This window comes from Botryllus schlosseri, chromosome 14 (assembly GCF_051294905.1).
Source record: "Botryllus schlosseri isolate E-star chromosome 14, Bs_hap1, whole genome shotgun sequence".
Taxonomy (NCBI): Eukaryota; Metazoa; Chordata; class Ascidiacea; order Stolidobranchia; family Styelidae; genus Botryllus; species Botryllus schlosseri.
This window is the reverse complement of record NC_137249.1, coordinates 2805489-2819890: the sequence shown is the minus strand read 5'-3', so window position 1 is coordinate 2819890 and position 14402 is coordinate 2805489. Positions and strand designations below refer to the sequence as shown.

At 39.6% G+C, this 14402-nt stretch overlaps 2 protein-coding genes across 3 annotated transcripts in view; one reads left to right on the top strand and one right to left on the bottom strand.

Annotated features, from left to right (window-relative positions):
* Positions 1-46: 46 nt before the first annotated feature.
* LOC145456194 (uncharacterized protein C11orf42-like) lies at positions 47-3329 on the top strand. The gene is made up of 7 exons (XM_080334279.1): positions 47-267; positions 334-445; positions 873-1024; positions 1361-1572; positions 2516-2687; positions 2939-3063; positions 3168-3329. Exons 1-7 carry the CDS (start codon positions 185-187, stop codon positions 3224-3226), a joined length of 915 nt encoding a protein of 304 aa, XP_080190405.1. The 5' UTR covers positions 47-184; the 3' UTR covers positions 3227-3329.
* A 467-nt stretch (positions 3330-3796) lies between these two features.
* Positions 3797-14402, bottom strand: part of LOC145456166 (uncharacterized) — a 43484-nt gene continuing 32878 nt past the window's right edge. Inside the window, exons 9-15 of one of the 2 annotated variants that reach the window (XM_080334228.1) lie at positions 12627-12723; positions 12342-12442; positions 11696-11868; positions 10781-10920; positions 9353-9628; positions 7970-8113; positions 3797-6350 (exon numbers count right to left, since the gene is read on the bottom strand). In XM_080334228.1, coding sequence (XP_080190354.1) covers positions 5563-6350; positions 7970-8113; positions 9353-9628; positions 10781-10920; positions 11696-11868; positions 12342-12442; positions 12627-12723 — 1719 coding nt within the window. In that variant the 3' untranslated portion in view covers positions 3797-5562. The remainder of the gene's footprint in view (positions 6351-7969; positions 8114-9352; positions 9629-10780; positions 10921-11695; positions 11869-12341; positions 12443-12626; positions 12724-14402) is intronic. The other variant, XM_080334229.1, reaches the window with a different exon arrangement.

Sequence of the window (14402 nt, the reverse complement as noted above, 5' to 3'; positions counted from 1 at the left end):
CTGTTGTGTCTTCTTTCTTTCGTAACAATGGGCTATTTTTTGCAGACGGTAAAAATTCACATTTATTCGCATCCGTATAGCACCCTGATGATGAAAAATGAATGAAGACGCGCCTTAGGATCCAAGCCGAACGCCGCCTAATATACGGAACAAAATCGCCTAGGCTGGAATACCTATACGCAAAATGGAGCTAGACGACCCGATGGCGCCTGAAATTTTCGACAAGTTGACTGCTTGCGATCCGGGTCTGGCGTGGGAGCTTTGTAGGTGTGTATAACTTCGATAGATAAGCCTATCTATAATTATCATATCTCAACAATCAGTTTCGTGCAGAAATTACGTCGGATATCAGCTTCTCGGCCAAGAAGGGGTGGCGATACCATTTCTAGACGAGGCGTATCATATCGTGCCGTTTGGGGTAGTAGCGAAGAAATTTAAAAAGGCGGTAAGACTTTTAGGAATTTTATTTGATATGATACTTAAACTAGAATCGACATCTGAACATTTTAGAGCAGGACATACCCGAATTCATCAAAAATTATTATCGTTCTAAAAATCATGCAACATCTGTCTTAAATCCGTGCGATGCTTAAATTTTTATACCATACATTCCTCTAATGAGATTTGTACAGCCTAATTTTTTGTAACGTATCGAATTTTGGCGCCCCAAATATAGAAAATATGTCGTCTCTGCAAAATTTCTGAAAAGTCGCAGAGACTGCTGATCTAATCCGCGGAAATTGGGTCAGAAAGGTTATTGAATTGTAGCCCAACTTTCATCTCCAGTTTTTGCTTTCATATTTAACTTATAATGACCCGCAATGTGGGACAGCAACACTATAGGCTACTTATGATGTACATCATATTTTCAGGATAACGTATTTGGCTCGGCAATTCGTCGAATATCCGGAAAATCAGTATACAGCATGATCGGTTCTCTGGCTAATCTCACCCATCACAGCACCGACCGCGCCCCTTTCAAACAGAAGCCGATGAGAGTCAACGAAATTCAGTTGAACAAACAGTAAGAGAAAATATTACATTTAGATGTGGTCAGTCAGGGATATCTAGATATCCCTGGCGGTCAGTATAACCAGTACTTCTATTTTTCGTATTCGGTTTTCACTACTAACTTTAGAGAGAGAGAGAGAGAGAGAGAGAGTCTTTATTTTTATCCAACCAAAATACATAACACACGGCAGTGGCCTATACTTGAGTAGCCTAGAAATTTACGACGTTGCTTCTACTTCTACTTAATTGCATTATTATACATAAAGTCGTGACGTTAGCCCGATTGACGATAACCACGATTAAAATTTAACGTATTTATGCGACCATATAATTCTGCTTTTCAATTCAGGTTCGTTTATCGCATAACAGGAATGAGACACGGCGTAAAAAAAGTGATAAAAATAAAGATATTCGGGACCGAGTGTTTTGACGTGTCGCTGAGCGTCGAGCTCGGTAAATTGATGCTAAACAAGCAGCTTCCGGAACTGCATTCTGTGAAGAAGATCTTTATCATATACGCCGTGTACTATGCTTCATCACTCAGTGTCAGCGTGACAATAGGTAATGTGAAGATACAGGCTAACATCGCTAAAAAGACAATAAAACAATTAGTTAATTTGGTTGTATACAGCACGTATGTTGCAGGTGTAAATGATAGTGTAGGTTATAAGGAGGGCAAGTTTTTGCAACTTTTGCAACTTTTTTTACAGCTTCCGGCAGCTTCCTAAATACTCAAAAGTTATGTAGAATGGTGTTTTAAGCTGTTTGGAAGATTCTTGTGTTGTAACTTTTTGCAACTGTTCTCCATATTTTTCCTGCAACTTTTTGTAACTTTTTCGATTTTTCATAAATTTTTTTTTCAATTTTTCATGCAAATTTATGCAACTTTTTTCGATTTTTCATGCAACTAACTTTTTCCTGGAAATATTTGGTACTATAGATGTAAATAGATTTTTTCACTGTCGTTTAAATTCGAGGTCCTTTCTGATTTGACATCCATCAGGCTATTGATTTTGTTGAAGTCGCCAACATTGTGTTTTGCTGCACTGCCTTGGATACAGATCGATGCGAGCATCTCATACCCTAATAATTCCAAGGAACTTGTCCATAAATGCAACTTTATAGTGCAATTTTCGTGAAATATAAATGCAACTTTTTGTTGCAACTTTTGTGAAAAATAAATGCAACATTCCACGGATTTGACTGCAACAAAAACTTGCCTTAATAAGTCTTTTGAGTTTCTTTGTAATTTTACGCAGGCTATACGAGAGGGCGGAAGTTAGTGGCTAGGCCTATCCAGCTATAGCTTATTGAAAACTAGGGTAGGCTACAGGATACGAAACGTGAGTGCAGGGTGGCTTTATTTTGATTGAGGTAATTAGAAGGAGGAAACTTGAACTATATTTAGCGGAGCAATCTCGTAGAATGATATACCAGAATGAGGGATGAAAGACCCATAGATTTGAGTTTCTTCTTATTACAAGTCTTCTTTCGTACGATGCAGGCGAACATCAACCAGGCAGTAGATATTTGAACACGAGCAACAGAAAGTTCAAGCATGACAGAAGAATGCCCATTGGTTTCAGCGCCCAGAAATTCCCCATCATGTCGAATGGGTGCGTGGGTTTCATGGAAAACTCGAGTTGCGAAGGTCTGAGGAATGGGATATGGGAAAGGTGAATCGATTGAAGGTTCAGTTTAGAGAAGCTGTAGGCCTAGCTACAAAGCCTTGTTGAACGAAATTACAGATTTGCTTGTTTTAATACCATCAGGTAGCCTAAAACTATCATACCATAGCGATAGGAAGGAGTTTAGTAAAGTTATTAATGAAACACCATGAAATTGAGATAGCTAGCTCAGACTTCAAGTTGATCCACTCGCACTTAGAGTCAGCGCGCGCAGACATATTCTTCATGTCTATTTCCAGATTTAGATCAAGATTGCCCAGCGATCCTTTACCAAGGACGCCGACGCATGAGGCTGGTCCTAGTTGGGCTATGGGTGCATTGGCGGCAAGAAGAAATCCGGACGACGCTTTACCGGGGCTTCCGGGTGAGGACTGACGATATAATAGAAATTCACTGTAGGCTATAACAGACAGTGCACGATTGCATACTGCTCTTAGTTAATTAACTCCTATCCACTGAAAATTACAGGCTCGAGAAGACACGGTGAGCTGCCTGCAATCCCGGACGAAAGCGATTCTACGGACTGAATCAGTACTGACGAGAAGAACCAACCTCATCACTTCTACAATCATTGCTTGACTTCAAAGCGCGCACTTACACTCTACGTTACAAATACATATATTTTTATGCTATCAGTATGGTGCCGCTGTTGCGTCGCCAGTATAGGTACAAAGTATACCGAGGATGAATCTACCCTGATTTCTGTGTTATTTCGTTCAATTCCGATCCAAACATTCAACTAATTACTAGGAGACATGTTAAAAAGGTTACTGCAAGAGCCTACTAGGTGTGATATGTGCGTGCAGTGTGCACGCCTAATTTATCAATGTACTTTACAGTGGGCTAGATCCGCTAATTTATCCATACAGTGTAAGATGTTGATATAATTTATATCAGATTCGTCACATTTTCAAACTAACATACTGTATATATAATCCCATCTCGCCTGATCGTGAAACAATTATGGCAGCTTTGCTATACGACCACAGGAGATCGTATGGTTGCCTACTGGAATTTTAACTAGGACATAACGTAACATTTCTCTGCCTACATCGCGTCCGAAGCCTGGCCGCATCCAACTTCTATCAAATCTCGAGTAATATCACAAAACAGCTTTAATCACAAGAATATACAACATTACAAATTGTGCATAGCATTAGAGCACTTACAAAAGATATGTCGAGTGCAATTGAATTCATGCTTCCACAAGAATATAAAAATCAGGTCACGAAACACTGTAAGGGACCTCGTACCAAAAATCTGCTTTCATATTGTGCAGGACTCCTTGTTGCTACCATATCGCAATCAAGTATTCAAAAACAATTTTCAACCATAATTAATACACGTACATTGTTCTACAAGTAAAGAAATATCGCAATCTCAAACCCCAGGTTAAATAACCGAAAAACTCATAATAAAAATTACAAGAATGTTGCACCAATTTAAAAACTGAATACCAGTTCAACAAGTCTCGACCATACATGATATTGATACTTGGCAGAGTAATTTAAGCAGCAACAAGCTGGTATTGGACATCGGTATAAAAAATAGGACAGTAACATCAATTGCAATATGAGGCAGCAGCACTGCAAGTTTCAAAAGAAAAATCATAATAAATTGATCAAAAAAGAATCTTTGCGTATTGTGTATACTGTATATACTCGATGGGACGGTTTTTTCGACTTGAATAGTTAGTACGAAACAAAAATCACTGGGCAGCCTTATGGAAACACGGAACAGTTGATAAACACGTCGATTAAGTGTGCGATTTGTAAAACAGTTACGAAAAACGTCTTTACTTGACAATTTTACATGATTGTATTTCTCAAAATAGCATTTGTATTTGCATCAACAGTTGGTCTTCTCATGGGAAAAAAAGTGTAATATCGTGGCTTCGATCAAATCCGTTTGGCACCAAAATCGAGCGAGCGTATCACACAGCCTACACATCGACTTACTAACAACGATCAACTGGTATTTTAGCGTAATTCATTCCTATTTAGCTACAGGCTTGACGAGCAGGACAGGCCATAAGAGCAGTGCAAGGGATGATTGAAAATTTACGTCTGATACACACACACACACTGGCAGCGCAATACTCCATAAACAAAAAAAAAATAGAAATGCCTGACTATTATTGTATCGGAGAATCATAGACATTTAAAATCAAGGCAGTATCGCTGCGAAGTTCGGCAGTAACAAAATGAAAAATATGGCAAGTACCGAGACACGGGCAATATAAAAAACGTGATTGACCCAATCGTAACGTGCCTGCCCAATAACACACGGTTTAATCTGGCAGAGTACCACAGTGCATATTGTACCATTCCCGAATTTATCGCATTGAACCGTGACTCTGACTCATTTAGGCCAAACTCTGAATTTTTAGGTTGATATCATGGATCACCCTGAATTTATTCGACTCACACAATATTGTGAATCAAAATTTGGGATGCTGATGACTAAAAAGTTCAACACTTGTCACCGTCAATCAAGTAAGAAGTAAGGATAGATCTTACAAAGAAAAGACAATTTTGATCTACTTTCGACATGGCCTTCACCGGGGTTGAAATCAAGTCACAAGGTTCCGAGTCACGAGTCAATCTCACTTTTATGGTTTTGACTCGACTCAAGTCTGATCAACTAGTCGAAGGTCGAGTCCGAGTCACAGTGTTTTGACTCGAGTCCAAGTCGTTATGTTCACTGTTCAGTTCAATCAGGTTCAACCCCTTTTTTCAACACTGCCCTGGCTTTCACCAACCCCTTAAAATTAGTCCGCGGGCACCAGTTCAAGATTCAAGAACCCCCCACGATAGAGAGACGTTCGCAATTTCAATCCAGGCGAGGGGCAAAACCCCCCGCCTCACCCTTTGTCTTCGCTTGTCTCGTGCGCCACCGATTTACCCGCCTCCACAACGCCGTACGCCACGGACGACGCGAAAAAATCCACAAACTGACTCTCGGACCATTTCCTAACGGAAATAGGCTCCCCTGCTTCCAAATGAATCAGATTGGAACCGTGCAGTAAACCGCCCGTCAGTAACGAAATAGCGTCTCTGCCGTCAGAATTTAGACCGTCTCTCGGTAAAGTAGGACTTCCTGCAGATTCATGACTGCCGCAGTCTTCCTCTGCATCGTCAGGTTGCTTTTCTGCGTGATTTTGGTCGAAATTCATAAAAAGGCCCACGTTTGAGTCTACGACAGTGTCACGATTGCTATCGGAGGAAAAATCAATGTTTTGCACAGTTTTTCCGTCTGTTACTGTAGTGTGTGGAGTTTTCTGGACTATACCATCATTTTTATGGTCTACGAGATGGTCTGCGTCTGAAATAAGTATCGTCGGAGACGCAGGGAGTGGTTTGTAATCATCCTCTTTGCTACCGTTCGTCATACTACCGTTTGTTAGTGAATAAATATCAAAAACGTTATTACTTTTCGCGTTGCTTCCGGTGAAAAGCAAGGCGGAGGACAGGGCTGCGTTGCTGAGAACTTCGGCCGACGTCAACTCGAACAGACCGGCGGTGGCCGGCTTTTCCCGGGCGCGAGATTTCATAGAGTGACACCGCGTCAGCTGCGGGTGAGGCTCGGAGTTTTGCTTTGACTTCTGTTCCGGGTCGTTTTTCGGAGGGACGATCGTCGCGGTTTCATTTTCTAAAAACACGATCGAACATTGTAAGAGGAATTCGATACTGAGCCTGATTTCATATGCATGCCCATTAGGGCTCTTCAAAATTGACTTTTTTTCTCAAATCGTACTGGCTACTTGATAAAATTGTTAGGTTACCTAATTTAAGCCTAGACACAAAATTTGGTTCAATTCCAGCCAGTAACCGCTTTGCTACAGGAGAAGAAAGTTTCTATTTATTATATAAAAATAAATAGCAAAAATTTGAAAATTTTCTGTTTACCCCATGAAAGTGTTAGGTTGTTTATAGAAACGATGTTCACCAAATTTGGTTCAATGCCAACCAGTGGAAGCGGAGTTATTGCCATCGAAAAATTTGGATTATGAATAATGAGTATTTACGGTGACCAATTCTCTAATTATTTATTATAGTCGTGCCCACCGTAAATACTTTTTTATTCAAATCCAAATTTTTCGACGGCAATACCTCCGCTTCCACTGGTTGGAATTGAACCAAATTTGGTGAACATCGTTTCTATACGCAACCCACCACTTTCATGGGGTAAACAGAAAATTTTCAAATTTTTATATAATAATTAGAAACTTTCTTCTCCTGTAGCAAAGCGGCTACTGGTTGGAATTGAACCAAATTTGGTGTGTAGGCTTAAATTAGGTAACTTAACAATTTTATCAAGTAGCCAGTACGATTTGAGAAAAAAATTCATTTTTGAAGAGCCCTAATGCCCATATTTGTGAATGATGAAAAGGTAGCGCAAAGCAACGTTGCAATGACTCGAATCATTCCCTGAAAATTGAAAAATGACTGAAACTGTCTTTTTACCTGATTGAATATACGTGTTCAGAGTGAGAAAATCAGGGTTGCAATGACGCGAGTCACGATTTTTTCGGTGACTCGCCTTGACTCGAGTCATTTATTCAAATGCGTCAAATGACTAGACTCGAGTCAAGTCATACGACTCCAGACTAAGACGGCGAAAACAGACATTTCATCGTAACTCCGAAGAATAGTAAAGTCCCCACATGATTGGTATTTCGTATATCAATCCTGATACTTGAGAAACAGGGCCAGAAACTGTTAAGACTGAGAAAAATTGCGATATTATGAATGCGAGCCATTCTATATCACTCGAGAAGAGTTGAAAAATGTGGATTGAACTCAAAACTGAACAATGAACGCCATGACTTGGACTCAAGTCAAAACACGATGACTCGTACCCTCTACTCGCTGACTTGGATTTGACTCGGTGGTGAATTGAAAATGACTCGACTTGACTCGAGTCAAAGCTGTAAAAGTGAGATTGACTTGTGACTCGGAACCTTGCGACTTGGTTACAACCCTGCTATTATGAGTCTGAGGCCTTCAGCATTACCCAAGACTATCGCAGAAGCGAGTTGAACCTGACATGAACTCGGTACTGAACAGTACACGCTACGACTTGGACTCTGACTCGAGTCAAAACTTTAAAAATGAGGTTGACTTGCGACTCGGAACCTGGCGACCCGGTTACAACCATGGTATTAAGCATTCAAAAATTTCCAAAGCAAGAACAAAGTGTGTCGTTCACAAAAGCACAAACCCCAATACTTTGCATGTTTCAGTCTCGACAGGTAGAAGATGACTCACCGCCTTTTTCTTCAATCAAATCCGTCACAGTAGGAAACGAATATCCGTTACGCCATCGTCTCATATTGTTATTGCTGAGGCAGCTCGCGTCCGCGGCCATCTCTCTCTCGCATTCCTCCTCGATGACTCCAATGTCGTGGCGACCTAAAATGGAACAAAAATAAAAAGTAAAATCAGCGACAAAACCACTAATGACATAGCAGCGTTGCGCAATGTACGCTTTTGGCAGTTAAGTCACAAACAGCTGAACAGTAAGGAATGCGGCTTCCAATAGACATTGCACGGCCAGAGGATAATTAAGAAAATTAGGATTTGGGAAGAGTAGTTTTAACTGGATTTTGATATTTTAAAACTTGGATGTGGAAAAACATATCCAACCGATATCCATATTGCAAATTTTGACACTGACACCCGTACATATAACGTCAAGTTATACATGCATCTGTGTGACGTGTAACCTGTGCAAGCTATTAGAGTAAAAAAATTGGATTTGTTTAAAAAAAATTTCTATTTTATCAACGTTATTTCAAATTTTAATGGCTGTTCATAAAAAACATGGCCTAATTCCAACCCATTTACGGGATGTTGTGAGATTAGAAAATCTTCGATTTGAAAAAAAGTATTGTCGGTGGAAAATATAACATTTAGCTATGCGACTGCCATGACTTCGCTTCTACGGGTTGCAATTCAGCCAAATTTGTTGTGAATTGTGTTTTTAGACAACGGGAATGGGGTAGGCAGGAAAATTAAAACAATATCATTAAATGAATCCAAAAATTTTTATTCTTATAGATGAGCCAAATTCGATGTACGTTTTATATTGGTAACCAAACCAAATTTAATATTAAATCTGAAAAAAAAAAAAAAAATTTTTGAACAACCCCACAGTGCATTGAGAGGGGGTAGATACTTGTTTTATTCGAAAAAGTTGGGATCAACAATTATTCAGTTTATGTTAACATACAGATTTTCTGTATTACTTACAAATTCCCCAGTGGCTTTGTTTTGAGTATGTCGTTCCTTTACGTTTAGCTTTACTTCGAAGTTTGCGTTGGCATTGCTACGATGTGAATGTTGTGGTCTGTGATTATGATTGATAGGTCATATTTGGCGTGTTGGTTTCACTTTCAAACCTGTGTGAATGTGAATCCCTTTGGCGTCCATAGAAACATTTCGCAAATTAGATTATGATTAAAATTGGAGCACAGGAACATGTCAGATGTTAGACCAGCATAAGATTACCTGCATTTTTCTCTAAACAGTCTGATAAGACAACTAGAAATATCTGATTTGGCATCCTTCTGTTGAGATCATTGCTATCTTCACGTTTTATCAACTAAAACTTCCAAACACACCACAAATTCACACAACGCGTATACTCACTGCGGAAAGCGTCTCTTGAAACCCACGAATGCGTGCCGCCGTGTCTCCCGTGAAAAGAAAAACCTCCGTTAGAAGCTTGCGGTAGTGACTCGGCCGGGAGAGTGTGCAGCGTGTGACGCCTCTTATTCGAAAACACCGGGACAGGTTCCTGTTCCTGCATGGCCAGATTGTAGGCGGACCTGCGGCGGCCGCGGTCGTGGACCGGAACGCCGCCGAGCATGCCGGGCTCGGAACCACTGATGATGGCGGCCGTAAGTCCAGGCGACATACCCAGGTCTGAAATGGAAAAGGCTGGTTAATGATGGGAAACTCGGACCCGTTATTCGGATGTCCTAAAGCAGGAGACGTGAAATACTCTACTTCAAGTGAATTTAGAAAGATTTACGAAAAAATGTGTGTGCCCTTTCACCTCCTCTGGCTACGACAATGAGTAGAAATTATAGCCAGTTTCTGACTGAATATTCCAAGTATCAGGACTGATAGACGAATTCGTCGAAATTTCATTCGAAGTTACAATGAAATGTCTGTCTTGGCCATCGTAGTCTCGAGTCATACACAAATTGACTCGAGTCCAGTCCAGTCACTCTACGCATTTGAAAAAATGACTCGAGTCAAGTCGAGTCACCAAAATACCGTGACTTTAGTCGAGTCGTAACTCGAGTCATCACAGCACTGTATTACTTCTACCAACCATGACTGCTTCGACGACCTGTTCCCCACATACATGAATATTTAACCTACGTTAGGCTACGATTTGAAATCTAAATTATCATGATTTTCAGAAAATACCCTCCCGTCTCACATTTTACATCTGTAACGAGCCCGTTCCCAGCACCGTAATTAGCCCGGTATGAATCGTTTCACAGAATTACAGATTGAAGCGTGCAACTATGCGGCTTCGACTTAAAAATGTCAAACCACCGACAGTCTCAGAGGTACAAAACTTCCATAGTAATACTCATATCGAACTAAACCCAAATATCTTCGGTTGACGACAATCAGGGGCAAACGTCAGTAACTAATAAAACTTGAAAACAAGATTGTACATTAACAATTGTATCGATAAACACAAATAATAATAATAGCACTGATCATCCTTAAGCCAACAAAACCAGCAAGCCAAGTTTGCAGACTTTGCGGTGAGAAACGCGAATTTAAAATAAACACAAGCTAACTATAGGCTTTAACGGAAATAAGTACGCGGCTTCATCAAGAATCGAATTCTTTTCGCTGCAGATAATTACCAGAAACAAGCCTTCCTTTTTAGCTCTGACACGAGGCCGGTTCGAAAAAACCGAGCACTTGAAACCCGAGTGTTTTTCCTCGAACTTGATTCACGATCGCAAGCACCAAGATACCAAATTCTGACAGCCATATTTTTAATCTTCTCAATTAGGATTAGCGTAAAAATAGCCCGCGCGCTCTCACCTTGGATATGAGTGGCGAGGCTCAAGATGCGGACTCGCGTGGGAAAGCTCTCTTTCGGTTTTCCTTTGCAGAGCATCCGTCTCATCTCTTTCCTCACGGTACGGTTCCACAGTCCGTAGATCAGCGGATAATAAACGCATCTGAAATAATGCCGTTATGATATCAGTATTTGTATTGTCGCAATAGTTAAAGACACTCTTGGAGATACAGAGCTTTTATATACAATTGAATAATATATTCTTATTGAAATATTGAAAGATATTTAGCTGACACTAGTCAGGGGTAATCGTCAGCAACTGGTCGAGAATTCAAAAGAACTTAAAATATCAACACTTTCATCACCAAATATGAACTATGTACAATTGAATAATATATATTTATTGTAATATTGAAATATTTTTGGACGACGCTCACGAGGGGTGTCATCCAAAAATCAGCTACTTCAAAATCACTATGTATATCAATCATATCACTAAATATGTACTATATAAATATATATACCTGAATAATGTATTCATGTAGAAATAAATCTGAATATTTTCAGCTGACATTAGTCAGGGGTAATGGTAATTAACTAGTAGAGAATTGGATAGAGCATTCTATATCAAAAGCCGCCAAGTTAGTTTCTGCCAACAGGAGTTGTTATAATCTAAAAATAGCACAATTAGCTTAAGCCATCTGTTTACCTCGATTACTCTAATCTTCATGCCTGTAATGCCATATTTGGTGATACGATTGTTGATATACAACGTTCTTTGCAATTCTCTACTATCTGCTGACGATTACCCCGGAATAGTGTCGGCCGAAAATATTCGGATTCATTTCGATACGAATATATTATTCATGTGTATATGTCGATATATGGCATTTTCAGGATGCGGGAATACCAGTTCACGGAAACAAACGGTTACTTACGTTAAATAAAAGAAGCACGTGGAAACGGACAGAGTGAGTTCTGACACAGGTGAGCCGGACTCTGACTTTGACATATATCCCGCAGACTGAAACGCTTCCACCAACGCCACGACAATAAACGGTCCCATGGTGCATAACAGAATGCCGAGTATAAACGCGATGGTGAAAACGGCCTGAATATATTAATTCGAGCGGAATTACAAACTTGTACAAAATGACCAAAAACACTGAACAATTTTTTCTGACGTGGCAAACTCTGCCCAACTGAATTTACAAGCAGACACTATAGCCTGCGAAAGAGCGATTCCGCTTCGTAATACAAACAAGGAATTTTCATTATACCTCTAGCGAGACCAAGGCAACCAAAACCAAAATTCAGATACATCCTTACAGGCCAGATACGCAGGCCTTCTCGGAGAAAATGTTCTGCGTTTCCAAATTAGATTAGAACTAGAATTGCCAATATCGCAAAAACATTGAAATTGACTTAAATTTCGAAACTATAAAGAAATACCACAAAAAACAAGTGCTGAAAACTACTACACACATCTCGGTTAAAACTTTTGCGAGCAAAATAAAATTAGCATGCGTTAAAGATTATAGATATCTCGTTATCCTGCCACTTGAACGGCAACATGTGACTCACTTTCATCTGATTGCTGTAGTATTTCACGGCGGAGAACGCCAGCGACGTACGCCTGAAAACTTGCGACGTGGACGAAATAATTGAGGCGTTCGAAGACTTTCCTAGAAATCAAAATTGAATTTAATAACCCATCCTACAAACAAGATCATAGCTCGTAACGAGACAAAATTCCAATAACGACTGGTCATTTAATGCAAAAAGGAATTGTCAAGTGGTTGAACACAAGTTCAAATAACAAGCGATACTCATAAGTGGCCTAAAACGCTGCATTACAAAATGGCTTACTTGAATTTTTTATCGGAACATCATCGGGTAAGTCGGAGTCTAACCCGATGTTCGACCGTCTTCTGCTCGCAAATTTGGGCGAATCTTTACATTCGACCTGAATAAAAATAGGCAGATAGTAATAACTAGGACAAGTTATTGTTGCAGTCAAATCTGCGGAAAGTTGCACTTATTTTTCACAAAAGTTGCATTTATTTTTCACAAACTTTGCACTAAAAAGTTGCATTTATGGACAAGTCCCTTGAAATTATTAGGGTATGAGATACTCATGTCAATCCGTATCCAAGGCACTGTGGGCAACAAAATCAAAAGCCTGAAAAAAATTGACCCGGTGAAAATATAATTTTCGACGGCCTAGCCTGAACGTACGTCAAATCAGAAAGGGCCTCAAATTTAAACGACAGTGAAATAATCAAGCGATCTATTTACATATAGTGCTAAATGTTCCAGTAAAAAGTTAGTTGCTTAAAAATCGAAAAAATTGCAAAACGTTGCTTGAAAAATAGAAAGAAAATCGAAAAAGTTTCATGAAAAATGGAGAAAAGTTGCAAAATAGAATTCCTCCAATCAGCTTAAAACACCATACTACATAACTTCCTAGTATTTAGGAAGCTGCTGGAAGCCGTAAAAAGAAGTTGCAAAAACTTGCCCTAGTAATAACCACACAGTTGCTTCCAAATTAGATTAGAACTAGAATTAAAGCTAGAGTATTTTACAAATTAGATTATAATTACTGAATTGAATATAGTTCCGTTCATATCAAATCTGGACTCATACTCGTAAGCACGAGAAAGGCAAATGTCAGTACACAAGGTTGGCACGTTTCGCACTATACAGTTGTCATGTAGCATTTTCAGGACAGCCAGAAATTGGATAAGAATTTAAATTAGGGCATAGGTACAGCTCACAAATTAGATTAGATTAGAATTAGAGCAAGGAACATTTCAAGAATCAGATTAGGATTGGATTACTGGTATTCCGCACTAATTATTCTCATTATACAAGAGGATTATCTAGTTGTACAAGTTTGAGTGACATTGAGTGCTCGTAAACCTATATAATAAGGTTGTCTGCAGGGTTGTAACCGAGTCACAAGGCTCCGAGTCACATGTCAATCTAACTTTTATAGTTTTGACTCGAGTCAAGTCGAGTCATTTTCAATTCACAACCGAGTCAAGTCCGAGTCGGCGATCAGAGGGTCGAGTCCGAGTGATGGTATTATGACTCGAGTCCGAGTCCAAGTCATTGTGTTAACTGCTCATAGTTTCCAGTTTAAAGTCTTGTTAACCCACTTTTTACAACTCTGCTTAGTGATATCAAATGGTTCGCATTTATAATATACCAATTTTCCTCACTTTTAGCAATTTCTGGTCGCATTTCAGACTATGTTTGAAAAATGCGCACACAATCATCATAGTTGTCCGGGGTTGCAATTACTTGACTCGAGTCACTATTTTTCGGTGACTCGACTTGACTTGAGTTATTTTTTCAAGTGCGTAAAATGACTCAACTAGACTAGAGTAAATTTTTGTATTGACTCGACTTGTACTCGAGTCATTGTGCACGACTCGAACTAAGTGAGACTAGGACGGCCAAGACAGACATTTCATTGTAACTTTACAGAATAGTAAAATAACCACATGATTGGTATTTCGTCCATCAGTCCTGAAACTTGGAAAATGGGGCGAGAAAGTGTTAAGACTGAGGAAAATTACGATATTATGAATGCAAGTCATTCTATATCACACGGGCGGAGTTGAAGAAAGTGGGTTGAAC